The 20,823-nt window shown below is 45.7% G+C and overlaps 1 protein-coding gene across 1 annotated transcript in view; it reads right to left on the bottom strand.

Moving 5' to 3' along the window:
* The window catches only part of LOC146785933 (T-kininogen 2-like), a 71,887-nt gene that overhangs the window by 12,307 nt on the left and 38,757 nt on the right, over positions 1–20,823 (bottom strand). Inside the window, exons 6-9 of the mRNA XM_085635333.1 lie at positions 19,316–19,397; positions 13,693–13,865; positions 8,134–8,241; positions 885–977 (exon numbers count right to left, since the gene is read on the bottom strand). Of these exons, the coding sequence (XP_085491459.1) occupies positions 885–977; positions 8,134–8,241; positions 13,693–13,865; positions 19,316–19,397 (456 nt within the window). The remainder of the gene's footprint in view (positions 1–884; positions 978–8,133; positions 8,242–13,692; positions 13,866–19,315; positions 19,398–20,823) is intronic.

Genomic DNA, 20,823 nt, shown 5'->3' with positions numbered 1-20,823 from the left:
AGGGCAGGCAGTGGTCCGAGGGACCACTGCCTGCCCTTAAAAAATGAAACTGAAGTGTTTAATTTTTCTTTTTTTTAAATGCATCCCGTTTTCCTGTAAGGAAAATGGGCTGCATTAAAAAAAACTGCTTCATTTAAAAGCAGTCACAGACATGGTGGTCTGCTGACCCCAGCAGGCCACCATCCCTGTGAGTGCTAGCCATTCCTAATGGGGTCACAAATTGCGCCTGCCTCATTAATATTAATGAGACATGTAATTTGCAACCCCATTAGGAATCGCAAGCAATGTCTGAGACACTATTGTAGATCCCAATTTCCGAGTTGCAAATGCGATGCAATTTGCGAGTTGCCAATTGGTGGGTTGTACATCTGGCCCTTGGTATCTGTATCAGTGCCACAAAATTGACGCTGCTTAGTTTTGTGAGTTGTAGGTCGTCAATCAACGTCTTATGGTGGAAGACCTTCGAAGGTCCATTCTTCACAGAAGAATGTGACTCGTCATACAAGTCTCATCTTGCTATTGGTCCCTGGTGATTGCTGTCCTTTGTTAAAAGTGGCTTTACAAGGGGTAGGGAGGAAGGTGAGTTGGTAAGTTCAAGATTCAGAATTGCAAGATAGTTTTATTAATGTTTTTTTACGGAGTGGATATGTTTTAACGCAATATATAGAATTCATGTTTTGCAGTTAAGACAAAATGTTGCATCATTCTGTGATTTTACATACTGGTGAAACAGCAGCAGAGCAGGTGGACACCCCTCCCAGTGCAGACATCGGCTGCATCACAAGACACATGGACTGTTTGATCCAGAATTTTATGTTCTCTTCGGAGGTCCTATGTACGTTGATATTTCAGGAAAATATTGTAAGGTAAGGTGTACTTGTTACCTTATATGCAGGCAAGGAGCAATTGACCTCTTGAGTATCCACTGTATTCAGCACCGCTACCACGTATATGGATGCTTTGCAATATTTAGATGCCTATAAAAAAAGAAATGTATTAGTGTATTACTTTGTTTGGTACTGTACAATCAAGTTATGCAAAATAGAGTTGTGATAGCTAATAGGTGTGTCCATAATAGTTCCTGGTGATTTTAATGTCAGATTAGCCAGAGATGGCAGAATTAATGATCATAGTTTCTTGCAAGCCCATATCCGCAGTTGCCATCTTTAAAGGCATCTGAGGAAAACATTAAATACAAAACTCACACTTTGGGAAATGCTGAAACCAGTGCAGCAGTACCAAAGTATGTCTCTGCATGTCACCAGAATAAGCATAATACATATAAATAAGCATTGAAAAAATAGGTCTCGCCTTTGATTAAGTTATAGCCATTTGCTTTGCTAATGGTATTGTATAGCAAAGCAAATGTCCCATGTACAGCCGGGGTTGACACTCCTATTACCCCTGCCCTCCAGTGACACTTTACCTGTTACGGGTGGTGGTGTGGTGGTGGTGGTGGACGTGGTGGTGGTGGACGTGGTGGTGGATGTGGTGGTGGTGGACGTGCTGGTGGTGGATGTGCTGGTGGTGGATGTGGTGGTGGTGGTGGACGTGGTGAAGGACGAGGTGGTGGTGGTAGATGTGGTGGTGGTGGTGAACGTGGTGGATGTGGTGGTGTGGAAGTGGTGGTGGACGTGGTGGTGGTGGATGTGGTGGTGGTGGTGGACATGGTGATGGTGGACGTGGTGTCGGTGGTGGACGTGGTGGTGATGGATGTGCTGGTGGTGGACGTGGTGGTGGGCGAGGTGGTGGTGGTAGACGTGGTGGTGGTGGACGTGGTGGTGGTGAATGTGGTGGTGGTGGACGTGGTGGTGGTGGATGTGGTGGTGGACGTGGTGGTGGTGGACTTGGTGGTGGTTGTGGTGGTGGTGATTGTGGTGGACGTGGTGGTGGTGGTCGTGGATGTGGTGGACGTGGTGGTGGTGGACGTGGTGGTGGACGTGGTGGTGGTGGACGTGGTGGTGGACGTGGTGGTGGTGGACGTGGTGGACTTGGTGGTGGACGTGGTGGTGGACATGGTGATGGTGGTCATGGTGGTTTTGGATGTGGTGGTGGTGCTGGTGGTGGTGGTGGATGTGGTGGTGGTGGACATGGTGGTGATGGACGTGGTGGTGGTGGTGGTGCTGGATGTGGTGGTGGTGGTGGTGGAGGTGGAGGTGGTGGTGGTGGACGTGGTGGTGGTGGACGTGGTGGTGGACATTGTGGTGGTGGATGTGGTGGACATGGTAGTGGTGGAGGACGTGGTGGTGGTGGACATGGTGGTGGATGTGGTGGTGGTGGACGTGGTGGTGGTGGATGTGGTGGTGGTGGGCATGGTGGTTGTGTTGGTGGTGGACGTGGTCAATGTGGTGGTGGACGTGGTGGTGGTGGACATGGTGGTGGATGTGGTGGTGGTGGATGTGGTGGGGGTGGACATGGTGGGGGTGCTGGTGGTGGTGGACGCGGTGGTGGAGGTGGTGGTGGTTGTGGTGGACGTGGTGGTGGTGGTGGTTGTGGTGGACTTGGTGGTGGTGGATGTGGTGGTGGTGGACGTGGTGGTAGTGGATGTGGTGGACATGGTGGTGGTTGTGGACATGGTGGTGGTGGTGGACGTGGTGGTGAACGTGGTGGACGTGATGCTGAGGGATGTGGTGGTGGACGTGGTGATGGTGGTGGGTGTGGTGGTGTTGGACGTGGTGGTGTTGGATGCGGTGGACGTGGTGGTGGTGGGCATGGTGGTGGTGGACGTGGTGGTGGACGTGGTGGTGTTGGATGTGGTGGACGTGGTAGACATGGTGGTGGTGGATGTGGTGTTGGTGGTGGACGTGGTGGTGGTGGACGTGGTGGTGGACATGATGGTGGACGTGGTGGTGGTGGTGGATGTGGTGGATGTGGTGGTGGTGGACGTGGTGGTGGTGGAGGTGGTGGTGGACGTGGTGGTGGTGGAGGTGGTGGTGGACGTGGTGGTAGTGGACGTGGTGGATGCGGTGGACATGGTGGTGGATGTGGTGGTGGTGGAGGTGGTGGATGTGGTGGTGGTGGACATGGTGGTGGATGACTATTGGGTTGGAGGGTGCTGGCAGAATGCGGAAGGAGAGGAGGATCTCGAAGGGGGCATATGGGAGAGAAGAAAGAGGCAGAAACAAAAAATGGCGAGTAGATAGAACACAAAACAGATTTAACGGGGTGGTCCCTTCTCATAGCTTATGTGAATGTTCCTTAGTACCCCGTTTTTAGTAAAACAGGGGGACCATGGGGAGATTAATTGATTAATCACGCATGATGATCGCGTGTGATTAATTGATTAATCACGCATGATGATCGCGTGCGGTAGCTGGTGTTGTTCGAGTCACGGCGTTGGCTTAACAATGTGTGATTCTGGGCAAATTAGTTAATCTCCTGTGCCTTCTAAAAGGCAATGTGTTCCTGTGTGAATGTGCACTTGTGTAATGTAACTGGGTGTCTTGTAAAGGTCTCTACTACTCTTGAGTTCAGTTAGCGCTGTATGAATTTGCTAAACAAACAAACAGCCAGCAGACCTTGTAGATCAAGAACCTATTATATCCGTTCATGTAGAACACGCACAGCACTGAGGGCTCTGTACAGCCCAGTACTGCACACTACACAACAAACAAATATCCGTTCATATAGCGCACGCACAGCAATGAGGGCTTTGTACAGCCCAGTACTGCATTTAAAATTTAAAGCGCATTGAAGCGCAATGCTCCGTTACTAAAAAAAACACGTCGTGCCTGCAGTGAGAGTGGCTCACAAAGAAAAGAACAAAGTGTTTAGCGGCTAATTAAGAGACACTGTCTCCCGCCGCAAGTAAAAGATCCAGTCCTGGTGGGCGGGGCCAAACGTGGCCAGGGTGGTAACCAGGAGGGACTAAAAAGCCTCCTGGACAATCGTAACACTAGGTTTTGCATCATTGGTGATGCAAAATGACGCGCACCAATGCAAAACACGGGCGGAGCAGAAAGCGAGCATCTGGAATCGTATTGATTCCAAGAAGCCCTCGCATGGCGAAGGTAGCGCATGCGCGCTGCTAACGCCAGACGAAACCTAAAAAGCAGCAATTCACCGGAAGCAGCCTGGAAAAGCAACATACTAATATGTAATTTATGTATATCTTCATAGATGAAGTGCTTACTTTGGAAATACACTGAAGAGTATAATTTACAGTATTATATTAATACTGTCGTAATTGGGGTGGGAGTAGCTGTTGCTGTTTTAAGGCCAGGCGGTGGTGTCACAGTGGCAGGGTTATGGAAGTGCTGGCTGTTATTGAAGTGCTGGGGTGGTGTATTCCAGGTCTAGGAAATTTTGTTCTAGTTGTTCTAAGAAATGTCACTGTGCCGTGGAATGGTGTTGCAGAGCTGTGCAATGCTGGGGGTATTAAAGTGTCTGGGTGTTATGTAGAGGGTGTTGCACTTCTGGTGGAATGTGGTGGAATGCTGGGGGTGGTCCAATAAACAGGGTGGTGTTGCATAGTCGTGGTTGGTGTTGGCGGGCTAAGAGAGGTTGCCTATGGCTGGCCATTGGAGCTGCAGTGTTGCAGATGTGATTTTGCAGTGTTGCAAGATGATGTCACAACACTGGGTGGCAGTACTTTGCTCGGTAATGGTGCCACTCTGAGAGGTGGAGTTAGAGTGCTGGTGAGTCATGATGCATGGTGTCACTGCACTGAGGGATGGTGCTGGAGGTGCAGTGTAGTGCTGAGAGGTGGGTGGCAGTGCTGGTGGGTAGTCATGCGTGCCAGATATGGCAGTTCAGTACTGGGTGTTAGTAATGTGGCACTAGAGGGTGGTGTTGCTGTGCAGGGGGGTGATATAAAAGTGCATGATTGCAGTGATGCAGTGCATGGGGTGCTGACGTCCTGCTCTGGTTGTTTTATTACTAGGAGAGGATGTGGCATAAAGACCTGAGCTTCCGACTTCAGATGCGGTGGGGACCAGGTTTGAGTCTCTGCATTGGCGTCAACATCCTCTGATTCTGGGCAAATCACTGAATCTCCCCGTGCCTACACTTCAGCGCCTTGAGAGCCTCACGGGTGATTTGCAGCGCTTTACAAATCCTGAATTTATTTATTTATTACTAGGTTGAAAAGGGGTGCAAAATGTAAACTGTCTTTTGACATTACTAGTCGAACTGCATAAAGATACACAAACACAGCAAACCACAGGGCGAATCGAAGCAACTTTCCGAGTACAGTGTGATCCAAAGCAAGGTTGTGTCTTGCTGCGTATTTCTTCACTGCATATCTTTTTGACCACCAAGATGGTTTCTTACAACATGTCACCTTGGAGCCTAAGGTTGGACAGAAGACTTTTTTGAATGTTCATATGTTGACAATGTTGCTCTTCTGTACGATTATAAAGGAAATTACGTAAAGTTATAGAAACCACAGTGGAATGCTAAAGAGGGGATGAGATCGGCAGTAAACCCCAAAAATGTGAAAATAAAGATTTTTTGATTAAAACCAGTGTGCTTGGTAACTGGATAATAAAGGATTAGACATTATGAAAGAAACTAAACTCTTAGGTTACTTGGAAAGATCACAATAAACATAAACCTGGTAAGGTTTTAACTTCTACTCAAGCTATTACGCTCTTCACCAACAACTAATTAGACACTGAAATATTAATGGAGTTCCACACAACAAAAAGTCTCAACACCACTATCTACACTACTTTTGTAAGGAATTCGGGTTGAAGGGTTGAGAGTGGGTTAAAGAAAGAATAGATACAATGTGCACGTTTGATGTCTTAATCATCCAGAAGATTGCAATGGCTTGAGACCCTAACCAGGGGCTAATAGAAAATACATTCTCATTGCACGATACCAAAATGGACAGTGATGGACTCAAGCAGCTGTGGTTTATTCTGTGCAGTGGTTTGTAATCTCACTGCTCAACTTGACTGGGGGCACCTAAAATTGGCCATTGGCCCAGGTCAAGCAGCAAGGAATGGCAACACACTTAGGCCCTGATTATAATGTCGGTTGGAGTTGGCTCCTACTGACATCATCGTGGATTCGGGACCGACCGACCTCCGGTCGGCGGTCCTGACCGCAGTATTACATTTCGACAGCACATTGTGTGGTCGCATACTCCCATTTCTCTATGGAGGCTTGTGCTGCGCGTAAACCGGTGTAGCACAAGCTCCCATAGAGAAATGGAATATTCTGTTAATCCCTGCACCGTGTGGCAGGTACCTCACGGTGCAAGGATTAACAGGGGGCACCATAGGTGTCCCCTTGGCCCCCAACTGGAGGCCGCAGAGAGAAGGGGGCCCTGCTAGGGCCCCCAAAGTCACTTTCCGACATGCTTTCTATGTCGGAAACCCCGACATGGAAAGCCTGTCGGAAACTGACATCGTAATCCTGATGGCGGAAATGCCGCTGTATAGGGATTACGTGCCGGTTCTGAGTGGCTGACGGGCTCCTTGAGCCCATCGGAAGCCAGCCTGAATGACTGGACGGTTTAAATTCCAACCGCCTAGATTGAAATTAGGTGGTTGGAATTGAAACAGTTGATGTTGGTCAGAAAGCCTCAGACATCAAAATCAGGCCCATAGTGTTTATTGTTTTCATACTTAGACTTCTCTTACTTTTCTAATTGTGCAGACTTTATGTTTATTAAACTGTGTATTAAACACTGTTTTTTTATTATATACTTAGACTTTCCTGGCTTCCCTAACAATGCAGTCTCTATGTCAGTCTGCCATTTGATTCATTCTTTGAACATTTTGCATTTGCTTAGAGAGCAGACTCTATGTTAGTCTGTTTATATGATTAAATTTTGTTCTGGCTATTGCTTTGCTTCAGTGATGGACTTCTGGTCATCTTGCAGATTACGGCTTTGACTAGTTTTGGTTGAGCTAATTCATAACTCCTTTTTGCCTTCTGTAATGATTTTAATTTTACAGTAAACCCATGAGGCTTGACATGGAATTGTGTCTTGTATAAATTATTTGAACTGGCTCTGGATTCAGTCATACAAACACTCACAAAGTATAACGAATATTCAGAGACCCGATCATATGCATCAACCCTAGAAATTATTCTAATTAGAGCATCAACAGTACTATGGATGCCTTTGGGAGCAGAGACCTGCTCATTGTGAGTCTATTTTCTGCCTTTTTGTTTGTGGCTAATTTACAGCAAAGTGTACTGCTTATTTAATAAATGTCTCCAATTAATTTCTAGAAATCTGCTGTTCCTCTTCTGGAGACTCTACATTGTGGCACTTGTCTACAGTTTTTTGTGTCTCCATTATACAGGGACTCATACGCGCTAGCGCAGGAGTAATCCTGTATATATAATGGTGACTAGCGACCAAATAACATCAATTGAGACTTAGTTCATTGACTACTAGTGATGCTTTCCCCATTCTGTGTGCATTAGTATGCACCCAACACTGGGAAGCATCCTCTCGGCCTGGCTTCAGCTCGCCATGCTGTCTCCGCCCCAGCCAAGCAGGGAGTGCGCTGAAGAACGGCGCACACATTTTATCCGCTTGCCTAACAAGATGGACTCCATTGAAAAGCAAGCAAGCCATGAAACATAAATAGATATATTTGTTCTTGGGAGACAGGAAACATACAGAATGATGGGAGGGAGGAAGGAGGTTTTATGCTAATGTCATACATATGGGCATAGAAAGAGGACTAATCATAGTTAAAACTTCCTAAAAGTGGTTAAAAAACACTTCTGTCTAAAAGGCAGGGCTGCTCAATATCGTAAGGACTGGGATGAGGAGTACGGATGATGGATGATGTAGAGGTGATGCTTGATTTAATGGCAATGGTAGAGGTAAAGTTTTTTATAGAGGTAAAGGAGATGCTCGAGCTGATGGTTACAGTAATGATCATGGTAATGTTCACGGGCAAGGTAATGGTCAGTCACTGCTATGGGGACGAAGCTGGAACATACATCAGATCCATTGCAAGCTTGGATGCTAAGGCATTAAGGGGCATATTATCAAGACAGGTCCTTCACATCTAACATGGGCTTCAATTGGAATTCCATAGAGCATATTATCAAGCCCATTATCGCCATTTTAGCGGCAGTTTTCTGCCGCTAGAGCGGCGATAATTTTATCGCCTGGCTTGATAATATGCCCCTTGATCCCATTTTTATACGGTTACTTACCGAACTTTCATCTATCACACAGCCCTCATGCAGATTCGCATTTTCCTTCTTCGAGCAGTTTGTCGGCTTGATTCTGAAATTCACCACATATTTTAACCCAGCAACCACCTGTAAAGCAGACGAAGAAACGTGTTAAAAGTAAAGTTTTTATTGACTGATGAAGGCACTGGTACTACCAAATAAATATGAAAATCAAAATCCAAGAGAGAAAGATTTGCTGACTATGCAGTGCATCTGAGACTTTTTTCCAGGATTAATCTAAAAGATTGACATTATTATACAGTCCAGTGGGGTAGCCAGGGTGCCACACCATGATTAAATAACAATATAAAGGGAGGGGTAATTACCTGGTGTGGTATAACAGCTTCACAACGAATTCCGTACCTCAGATCATGAGACAAAATAGTAAAATGACATGTTTTACTCCCCCCCCCTTTCAAAATTCAAACTGTGCAGTGTTTTCCTTGCACAAAATTCTGTCAGCTTTTACCTGTCGAAAGCTGAGCAGGGGAAAGGTGTGCTATTATTTGTATTACTGATAGAAGTGCAACTACCGTGAATCTGGATCAGCGGCAGATAGCAAAAAATACCCTTTGATTCTAAATGCAAACCTTAGACCTGGGGGAGATTTATTGAGAGTTTACGCCGTGTGTGATGCAAATTGCCGCATAATCCTTTTTGTCTGATACGCCTTGCAGCGTTGAAAGTAACTCAAAGCAGCGCATAGGGCTCCTTTGAATTACTTAGCCCCAAGGGGGCATACCATGGGAGGAGCAAGGAGTCCCCATGCAACCACCAAAGGTTTTTGATGCCAAACCCAATTTACTGAACAAAGTAGGCATGGTTTAGCGCGCCCTTTTGAAGTAGGCACAAGGAAGATGAAATGCTTTCATTTCTCCTTCCTTTTCCGACTTTTGTGCTTGGTGTGCTGCACTGTACAGCACACATACAAAGAGGGAAAAGGGTTAAAGTCAGTCTGTGCATAGTGTTTTGTACTTCAAGGGTATCCTTCCAGTACAAGACCTATGCTAGACTCACGAAGAGACCCTTGCACCATGGCGCAAAGGTGTGTCCGTGGAGCACGGCAGCTGATTTCAGCACCGGTGCCACGGATAGGGGAGGAGAGTGGCTTATTTGAGCAAATTTGGCCCTCTCCTGCTCTCTGCTTCTCACGCAGTGCCGCATTTACGGCTGCTGCACTGCGCCACGTGACGGTAAATATGGCCTCTAGTTCCTATGTGCACAAATGGCGTCTGGGCGCTAGGACATTTGGCACAGAAACACAAATACTGGACAGATTCTAATAATTTGCCCATAACTAATGGCATGGCCTGAGGAAATACATTCCAAAGGCAGATTACCAGTGCAGAGAACGACTATACTACCGCCTGGACTTGCACTAGTGGCAAAATGAAGCCAATGCTCGTTTGTGCCAATTTTTGCTTGTGTAACAGGGAGGAAAATTCATGGAGAAACTGGAACTGCTTTGTGGTTCCTGTGCTTACATTCCCATGAATCGAAAAAATTGGTTGTATTTTTAAGAGGTTATTCACGCGAGAGTTTCCTTCGTAAATGCGGCATCCCACATGTTGAAATCCAGATGTGTTTTATGTATTTTTTCAATTTTTCAACACATTTATGTATTCGCTTTTTCACTGAAAGCAAAAAATGTGTGCAATACAGAATGAAACAAAATCTAATGAACAGACTTCATAGACAACATAATGAAGCATCTTGCTTTAGAAAACCATGTAATAAGTGAAAGGGGAGATTTATAGAACCTTTCAAGGGTATCGTAATGTGAAGGAATCTTCGAACAAAGTTTGAGGGAAACGGGATGCTTGAAAGAAATTAATAGAAGGGTAGCAGCCTCTATGCATAACTCACACTTGCCAATTCCTTCCTTTTATCTTAATTGTATTCTTTAACCCTTATACATTTTTACTTAACCTTTCCATTCTTTCCTTTTTTTCGTGATAGATCTTAACTCTCTCTTTTTTTAACCTAAATCTCTTCTTCCCATGTCATTTACCCTTCCTTTTACCATTTCACGTAACTCTTAATACTTACCTGCATCTTTCAGGATTTTGTTTTGGTGATGTCATTACTCTATTCATTTGTAAGCATGAAAATGTGTTCCTTTATGTTGTTAGGGCGTTCCTCTGTTGTTAGATTAAGGGATGGAGGTTTGATGTAGCAGGCTTAGCCTGATTCACAATAGAAGGTGATGCTGATGTAGACAGTTCCTGGAAGGGCAGCTGATGTCTAATCTCTCCCAAGAAAAGATGCAGAGTTGCCGCTGTTGCATAAACTTCACTATGGTACCCATTCCCTGAAAAATTCTTGTTTTCCCCTACCTTTGGGGCTTGATCTGCAATCTTGCTCCTGCTTTTATGTTAAACGTTGTGACAGGCTTCCACTCTGACTGAGATGTTTTTCCCTCTCTTGTCCATGTGAATGTTTTATTTTGATTTTATTAGAATTGTACTTTTATTACTCTCTGCTCTTAATCTATATTGTATAGCAATGGTTTTAAGTAACTATGCTAAATAAATTACTACTACTACTCTCTTGTCCATGAGGCGCCACCTTCGAGGGAGGCTTTATTGAAGTTCTAGGATATTGGGAGTGTTGTAAGAATCTATTTGGGAGGCAGTAAGGTTTACAAGCCCGTGTAGCTCCCTTTCCATGGGCTCCTCCCCCATCCTGTGCTATGTACAACACACTGATGGTTTCCATCTAGGTTTTTACATTGCGTATACTAACAGGAGTTGCTCATGTCACTGAAAACAGGCGGTGCGGGGGGGGAGGGGGTGGATGGGGCATGAAGGAGACTAATGAAAAAAACAAAAAATAACTTACCCGCCGCCCTCCAGGATCGGGCTCTTCTGCTCCTCTCCACTGCAGACCGGCGCTGGCTCCCAGACTGCCCTGCGGCCAATCCTGAAGCTTCTAATGAATTAGAGAAGCTTCAGGATTGGCCTGAGCGCCGATGATTTGCGCTCCCAGTTAGACTGGGCGCCTGTGCCGGCTCTCTCCAACTCTGCATCGCAGCTGGGGCTGGAGAGAGCTTCAGTGCGCATGAGGGTTTGGCCGGCCTGAGATGTCCGGCCAAACCTACATGCGCAGTGAAGGCAGTGCCCACCTCTCCTCCAGCCTGTCATCACCCTGGCCCCGACCCCAAGACTCGGCACAAGAAAAATAAAACGATAATAAAATGGGTTTTAAACATGTTTTCTTTTTCACGTTTTTGAGAGTGCTGGCGGGGGGGGGGGGTGAAGCTCCTCTGCCATAGTGGAAGAGCCGCTGTTGTTTACCAATGCAATCCATCTACTGCCTTTAGGCTTAGCCACAATTATAGGCAACAGCCCACCCCTACTCTGAGGATGTGTGTACCACCTGCCTTGATAATGGAAATGTCTCAAATGGCACTCTTTGCTGTTGACTCGGGACCAACTGCGTCTACCATAGATTTTACAGCCTCATGGACTGGGTGCAAACAGATTTGACGGGTAGCCGTCATTCCACCATGACTTTGGTCTTGCCAACACTTTAATTTGCCAATAAAAACATAGGTCAACTGTACTAGTTCCATTCCCAACCCAGGGATGGCAATTGGCACACTGGCTAGCGATTGAGAATGCAGTATGCAACGCAACCTATGTACTAGTAGGTCTAATTGCAAATTGTCCACTCGCAAGGTTTGCAGAATAATCCTCTTAATATATCTAAATGAGAAAGATTGTAATTTGCAACCTGCTGTAACTTTCTGCGAATACAGAGATAGAGGCTTGCAGGGGACAACAGACCTCCATGCCTGCCTTTGTGTTCCCAAGCTTGAAACGTTTTTTTAAAGTAGCCCTGTCCATTAAAGGGACAGGAGCTGCTTTAAAAAACATGTCACCCATTTGGGAACACATAATGGGGAACAGACAGTGGTCCTGGCTACCACCAGCTCCCCGAAGGCTGTCATCATGGATTCCCGTGGGACAGCTTCCCCTTTGCGGGCCAGTTACCACCCTAAATCAGGAATCAATAACTTATCAAAGGTTTGTGACCACATTTGTCGTCACAAACCATTCATGCATTCCATTGTGTCTCCAAATATGAGGGGGGTGGGGGCGCACCTTTCACATTCCCTAACCCGTCCTAAGAGTCCTCAGCTCGGCTGGGGTCTGGTATATTGATTTAGTAGATGTTTTAAAGTGTACAGATCCTGAAGTGTTCAGTCCCTTTCTGGATATTGATAACTTGTTGTTACTGTTTCTTCTGTATGTAAGGACTGAAGGGAGGAAGAGGGAGGAAGTGGTAATCACCTAATTACTTACAGTAGATTTCACTGCACTGAGTTCTGCTCTCTCCATCATTGTTGTCCTACCTCTCTTCTGGCTTCCCAGTAGCACAGATTTGTGCTGATTCATTTCAGTTTTTTGCTTTCTTGATGTATGGTACAGGAAGTTGCACACACAAAGGTGACCCTTGCATGACCTTCAAGGAAAGGAAGGAGCTAAGTAGCGGTGCAGGGCCTTTCCAGAGGGGTGGGTCACACCCAAGACATTAGGACTGAGATAAGAAGGATAATGATACAGTGTAATGAAGACTACCTGTAAGTAACTGATGAGTGAGAAGCAAGACATTGAGGATTACTTAGAGTGTGGGATCAGTGGCAGGCCGATGATTGACTTTCTGACTAGGCGCCGAGGGGGGTGTGGGATGTGGTGAGGGCTGCAAACCTTCAACCTCAACGATAGTACCCTATCCTTCAGACATCTTTGAAAACTTAGGGCCTGATTACGAGTGGGTCGGTTAATTCCGACCCAGGCATAAACACCTGTTTACAAATGGGTTGGAATTACGAGTTTGCAGGTATCGTTTGTGTTAAATACTTCAAGCTCCCTTAAATTTTGGCAGGTCAAACCTTTAGGAGGGTAAATATGTACTTTACCGTACCATGTGGATTTTGTGTGTGTTTTTTTTCCCCCCGGAGTTTTATATAGCGCGAACTTGACCCGAATCGGGTATCAGAGCACTTTACATAGCACCAGTTGCATTCCATGAGGATACATTCATTTTTGTTAGGCATGGGGAGATTAAGTGATTTGCCCAGAATCACAGGATGTTGAGCGTCATTGCCAAGACTCGAACCCAGTTCCCCAGATTCGAGGTCGACCGCCCTAGCCATTAGGCCAACTTCTCTCCCCCTGTTTAACATGTATTCCCCACAAACTCATAATAGCTGCTATTTATCGCACCAGATAAATAGCATACCCCATTGTATTGTTATTTATCAAGTGCTCTAAATAGCATCTATACTTGTAATCAGGGCCTTAGGGTCTTATTTAGAGTTTGGCAGATGGGATTCTCCATCACAAACCTGACTGATGTCCTGTCTGCTGTATTACAAATGCATTCAAGCCTCTGGCACTTGTAATGTAGCAGAAACCATATCTGTCACAATTTGACGATGTCACCCATATTCCTTGCTGCCTGAGTGCCAAAGCAAGCAACGCGCTGCTTGTCCAGGGTAAAACCAAACACATGAAGACAATTCCCACACACCTGTTTCGTGGCTTCATCGATGTCGGTCACCATATAGAGGAAAGTATTGTTGCTCTCCGCGTTGAATTTGTGCACTGTGTGAAGCAGTGGCTCCACCAGCTCTGTGCTGTTGGTCTCCAGCGGCGTTGGGCAACCATGGCACCTAAGGGCAGGGGTTGGTACAACTTCTGAAACTGAAAGATAAAATACATTTCAGGAACATCTGTCCAGTATTACAAACAACTGCTGTAGGAATATTGGATTGGGTTCAATAAACGTTTGAGCCAGTGCAAATGTTATTCTCATCCAAATGTGGTTTTGAGAAAAATGTACAAATCATGGATCTAGAAAAATAGACAGGCATGCACCCACATCTGTAGCAGTTCCTTGATTAGCCTAAGGGTAATTTCCCAAAAAGGGTAGGTTTGTGGGGCAGCGGATGCTGCAGAGGGGTCTGCCACCATGGGTCTGTAGCTCTTATTCTCAGAGGGATGGACTGCCATTGTGCCCTTTTACAGACACCATGTGCCTTTGTTAAAGGGGGTGCAAGTGATGTTATGACAAGCAGTGACAATTTAAGGATTTTGGGGGCCCTGAGCCAAACTTATTTTGGGGCCATCTATTCGAAACAGCTTTGACTTTATGAACCAATGTCAGCTCTTTCATGCACTCTTTGGCCAGGTCACTTGCAGTGCATAGGCCCACTCGTCCAAATTTTAAATGTATTTACGTATAATATTTAGGGATAGTGACATGTGTTTTCAATATTGTAATACAGCCGCAGCTGGCTAATATTACTGCAAGTATTCTCTTTGATCTAAAATAAACTTTTTTTTTTATAGATGTTGCAGGACACATAAACACAACATTTCTCTGCAAACTCTCTGTAATTGACTCTCGCACATCACCCGTATTAAAATAGATTAGATGAAAATTGTACTTAAAGCAATCTGTTTAAGAATGATTCAATGCCATCAGGGCAAGATTCTGCAGAACAGAGTTGGGTCTATCAGGGGGCTCCCTGAGAGACTGGGCCCTGGGCAAGAGCCCACTTTGCTGATGCCTTAAAACGTCTCTGATGTCAAGTTATGTTATACTGGATGTTTCAGCCACACACATACTGCATAGGATGCACTCCTTCAGGGCAAAAAGGCCTCATGCTACAATGGCTAAAACTACAAGAAGATAATAAATATCATTATTGCATTTGATGAGAAATGCAAAACATGGGTCTTACATTTTACTCTGAGAAATCCTTAAAAGGCCTGTCCTCAGCATGTTATTTTTGGCCCCAACAACAGAAGCCTGCTTTGTACAGCAGACCCTCAACCCAACCTACATGCTGGAGAATACCGGAGCGGGGTGTGTCTGTTCCTGGGGCACTGCTTCCATCTTCCTCAGAATGTTCGGGTTCCTTTTATGAGTTAGGGACATGCACATTTTCCGGCTGTGTTCACATCTGTGCACCACATATTTGCATTGTGCATATTTCTCTGAAAGTACCACCTCTTAGACCGGTGAAGGTTTTTGCCTATTTAGGTTAAAGTTTGTAGATTTATAGAGCGCAGCTTATCACCCATGAGGGTGGGTATCCAGGTGCGGTCTATGGACACGGGGAGATTACGTGATTTGCCCAGAATCACAGGATTATTGTGCTGATGCCGAGACTCGAACTCGATTCCCCAGCTCCTAAGTCGGCAGCTCTGACCACTGAGCCACATCCTCTCCCCAAAACTCTTGAATGAAAATAAAATGTGTCCCCATTCCCGACACAAGTGACACCCAAGTGACCAACGTACTACAATGTTCCATACTGAAGGTTGGGTATCCCAAGAATAGTCAGAGGACTAGTTAAATATTTCCAAGTGATGGAGTAATTAATCAGGCACCCTCTGGAGTTTGGGAACTCCTGGCCCACTAGAGCGGCAGCACTGCAATACTCTGAGCACCCATGCCATATCTTATCAACCCTTCAGGCACATTGATCGCCCTTACATAGCTAACAGTGGGAGTGGCAGTCAAGGTATGATGCTTGGCTTCTGGTAGACCCAACGGGAGAGCTGGCATCATTGTTACTCAGTGGCATGAGCTCCGCTGAATCTGAGGATCAGGACTTGAGGATTCAAGCACAGTGTACGCTAGGGAAAACCCCAGGAAGAACTGTACTATGTCACCACTGAGAAACGGATGCTTGCTGGACAGCGGGCTTGCAACTAGTAGTAGCAGGCTAGGTACCAGCTATCTCCTTGGAACCCGAGTCCTCACAAGGTTTCCCGGCTACTCACAGGCCTCTGGCAGATTGAGCAGCACATGCGTAGGACCTCAATGAAGCATCCCCTACTGGCAAATTGGAAATAGCACTGTCACCCTCTTTGCCACACGACAGCGGAAAGCACTGTTGGCCGCCGTGCAGGAAATTAGCCAAGCCGCATGAATCCGTTTACTCCTTAATATGGAGCCTAGAAAGAAAATGAAGAGGAACGCACCCAGGAGGCCAGTAGGCTGAATGACACCCCACAATCCACCCTGCCCAGTATGGATAGATCCATCCATCTATCTATCTATCTATCTATCTATCTATCTATCTATCTATCTATCTATCTATCTATCTATCTATCTATCTATCTATCTATCTATCTATCTATCTATCTATCTATCTATCTATCTATCTATCTATCTATCTATCTATCTATCTATCTATCTATCTATCTATCTATCTATCTATCTATCTATCTATCTATCTATCTATCTATCTATCTATCTATCTATCTATCTATCTATCTATCTATCTATCTATCTATCTATCTATCTATCTATCTATCTATCCATCTCCAGTATGGTTTATGTTGGGACACATGTGAGTTGCAGTAGCCTCCACCACTGACATCCCCACTAGAAGACAAGGGCGGAATGTACTGCATAGCGTAGTAGTGAGTGAACTGCCATACGCCTCCGGGAAGCAGATGAAGTCAACAGTAAGATGCAAATGTATGATATTCTTGAATCCCCAAATCCAACTTAAAGAAAATAGAGTTGCCTTGTGTTCGGCTGATCTGTTGGCTCCTCGCCATCCAACGCTATCTTGATCTCATTCATTAGCATACTGGGTCTAGAGGACTCTTCTGTGTTGGCAAAGGGCCACATGAAAGGGGCAAATGTTGATGCCAGAACCAAGAGGGAGATGATATCAGTATTTCAGATCTTTCAGATCTGCAGCGGCAGGAAGCCAACACCATCTTGGTCAGTGAATGCCTTCTTGGAGGAGACCGATTAGCACCTGCAAAGCACCACATGTCCTTGCCTGGCCCACAACCAGGGTGATCAATACCAGGGTATTCAAAGAGGAGAGGCTGACCGTTGTGCACCTACATCAAGAGCTGGCATTCACATAGATGGAGCATGAGGAAGCTCACCTCTCGCTTTTTCGTCGATGGTTCGGAGGTCCATTTTCCTACTGTAAGACAATGCTTAAATCAACAGACAAATAGAGATAGAGGAATGGAGAGTGAACAGTGGGTGTCTGTTTTTCATGTTGGAGAGAAGTTTGCAGAAATTTTAGCTGTAGAGGAGTTGGTTATCTGAGACTGCGTGGTCTGCACTGAGGGGTATTCTTGTTCCTCAAAGTTGGAGAAGATGCATCGGAAGGGGGGGGGGGGTGAGTGGAGAGATTTGTTGAGTTTCCAGTTCAGCTGCATATTTGAGAAGCTCGATAGTGACATCATGTTTCTAAGGTCCCAGGAGGTGCAAAAGTGAGCAGGCATTTATTTGCTTAAGGATTGAAGGGAGTAGTTTTGTGTCATGTTGACACACCTTGTTCGTGATACTGAATTACATCTGTGGTTAATGTATGATGTTTTTAAGAGTGAGAGTTTACCACTGGAAAATCAAAATGTATTAATCACAAAATGTATCACTGACAGGCTTAATTTTTACACACTATATCTAAGAGTAGAGATAGTATTTCTACACTGTATCATCAAATATCAAATTACAAGTTTGGCTCTGGAAAATAGAGAGGAAAGAGAGAATTAAAAACAATCACCCTCAGGACACAAGAGGACCTCATCACCCCACCAGCAGTGCGCCAGGAGGGGCGTTTGCAGAGTGGTGCAGAAAGGGGCATGGCCTCGGACCACTCTCAGCAATCCCACCGGGTGGGGCTTACTGGAGGTACCTGGTGGGCTAGTTGGGCCCTTGGGACCCTCAGGAATGAAAGGGACTTAATCCCCCAACTTCGAACGAGCTGGGGGCGCGTTTGCACAGTCATGCAGGGAAGGGGGGGCCTCCGGCGAGTTGCCGGTTTCTTTTCTCTTTTTTACATTTTTGTATTTTATGGGGGGGGGGGTCGTGTGGCCATCCCCCGGGCCTGACCAGCCTTTATTTAAAAAAAAAATTAAAAAAATGAGGAGGGGGGCCACGTGCCCCCCCCCCCCCCTTCTGCAGCCAATTATGGACCCGGGGCCTGCCAGCCTTGTTGATTTTTTTTTGTTTTTTTTTAGAGGGAGGCTGCTTGACCCCACTCCAGAGGCCAATTATGGCCCTGGAGACCCCATCCCCTGGGGCCGGCCCTCAGCGTTGGGGACTGTTGGGGGAGCCCCAATGCCCCCACGTTCCCTGCTGGCTCCTCGCCTCCTGCGGGAGCTGGCATTGCTTTCGCTTCCAAAAAGCAAAGCAGTGTTTGCTATGGCAGGGCGGGAGCACTCCGCCCTGCTATAGCAAACGGCAATGTCCCGAGGGCGGTCCCCAGGGCCATCGAGGGCTCTAGTAGGGGGGCTACATGGCCCCCCTCCCAACATTTAAAATAGGCCCGGGGAGGTGGTGGGCCCCGGGGGCTGGGGGGGGGCGATTCTATTTTCAAAAAATGCTTTTTTTTGGTGGGGGGATCCTTGTGGGACACCCTAAGTCGGCCTAGAGGTCAGGGTGTTTCTACCCTGTCCCCTTTTCATGTTTTTTAATGTTTTTTTAAAACTGTTTTCTTGTGACTCGGTTACTGAGTCACAAGATGGCTGCCAACACATTCTGGTTTGGATTGTTGGCAGCCAATAAGAATTAAGCTTGTGCTCGGGAGGGTTCGCGAATCCTCCTCGGTGCTCAGATATATAAATTTTCATTTTTTGAATTTATCAGCAACTACTGAACGGATTTACACCATTAAAAAAAAAGGTCGCTTTCTGGACCAAGAGCTACCTTTTTGCCAAATCTGGTGTAATTCCGTTCAGCAGTTCGGGCTTTACCCATTTCTAAAGTTCCTATGGAAATTAACATAGGGGAAATGCGTTTTGGGACCCCCCTTTTTTATCGGCCCACGCTTGACGAATCACCCAGAAACTTTCAAGACAGGAGCTGACCTGAGTGAACCATTAGTTTTGAAAATTGGCAAAAGAAAACACTTTTTGAATAGAAACAAGGACCGCCAATAGGTAATATATCTATCTATCTATCTATCTATCTATCTATCTATCTATCTATCTATCTATCTATCTATCTATCTATCTATCTATCTATCTATCTATCTATCTATCTATCTATCTATCTATCTATCTATCTATCTATCTATCTATCTATCTATCTATCTATCTATCTATCTATCTATCTATCTATCTATATATATATAATAGATATATAGTGCAGTCTAGCATCTTACCTTCTACTTTGCAGTCTTGATGAATTGCAGCTATGATACCGTTGGTGGCGACGTACACAGCAGCCTTGCAAACACCTGAAATCTGTCAACAAATATAACATAGAGCTTACTGTGGAGTGAACAAAGAAGCACTGGAGAAGACAGAACGCAGAAATGTAAATAATTCATACAACATACCTTTAATTTTGCAATATCTGGTCAATAATTGTTTTTACCTACAGTGGCATTTTAGTGACCTGCAAATGGGAACAACTGGTGACAGAAATTTCACAAATTGAAATTGCAAACTCTGGTTTGGGCCTAAAACGGGTGTTTGCTTCCCTGCTGCAAACTGGGGGAGTTTATAGTACACCGGTGCTGCTTGCACACCCCTTAATGAGTGTACTCATGCATGAAAATAATCCAATATTTTCTAGCTTGTCTGGGGTATTACTGAAGAGAACCAATTACATGCAAATCAGCCTTCGTGTTGCTCCAATTAAAACAGTCCAGCCCAAACTGCTAAGCCCATGAAGGCGGAAGCGTGTCAAGGTTACTTGTATCCCATGCAGATGGGACTTTGCCTGATAAATCTGGCTGGACTGCCCCTTTCAGGACAGGCCTAAGACAGACATACTTGCGATTGAGCAAAAAATATTGGACTGGAATGCTGCCCCTAGTAACTACTATTGGCTCGACATTTTGTTCTTCTCAGCGAGACCCTATAAGAATGGTGGGTATTTCCAGACCTGACCTGTAGCTCCCAAGGACCTCAGTTGGACCTCACTGACAAGGCTCAACAAAGCTGGCACATGTCTGGGGTTGCATGCGGATGGGACTTGACCTGGCATGTTGGGATGCAGTCAAGAGTGGTGGGGCCGGATGGGGGGGGGGGCTGGGATTTCAACAGACAATGACAAGGGAAAATTAATTATTTATTTCATTTTACCTCGTCATCATCTGTCGAAATCTACCCTTCAACTGGCCCCACCCCTCTCACCTGCACAGGCCATGGCTGGATGCAGTGTGCATTTTGGGGCAGTGCCAAAACTAATTTGAAAGTTGTTTCCTGTCTAAAGTGGCACAGTGTGCAAACATATTATGGGCTGTAGTAGGGGCTAAGTAATTACTGATGGCTGAGATTGATTCAAGCAGTCCCTCAACCTTTTGTTTATCTCAGTGAGGTGCCCTAAGTGTATTGCGTATGCTGTGTCATGGGTCCCGTTGCTCACTGTGCCATATGACATAAGATGCATCACAATGTTGAGGCCCAGCAAGGTGATACAATTCCGGGGTTGCTTGTATTACCATCCAAAGCAGGCCTTGCGTGGCAGTTCTGATTAGACTGCCCTATTGGGTTACGATGATTTTGAGGTGGTTGGCCACTGTCTATGGTAACACATTGTAAAAACTGATGAACTAAATTGTAGCCTGAAGATTTACCAGTGACTGAGACTAATTCAAGCATTAATACGGTGGACAGGCTATCAGCCATGTTTGTGATCAAGTGACTTGACTGCCAAACTCTA

This window comes from Triturus cristatus, chromosome 11, assembly GCF_964204655.1.
Source record: "Triturus cristatus chromosome 11, aTriCri1.1, whole genome shotgun sequence".
Lineage (NCBI taxonomy): Eukaryota > Metazoa > Chordata > Amphibia > Caudata > Salamandridae > Triturus > Triturus cristatus.
The sequence above is the reverse complement of the archived record's forward strand: the minus strand, read 5'-3'. Positions and strand labels throughout refer to the sequence as shown.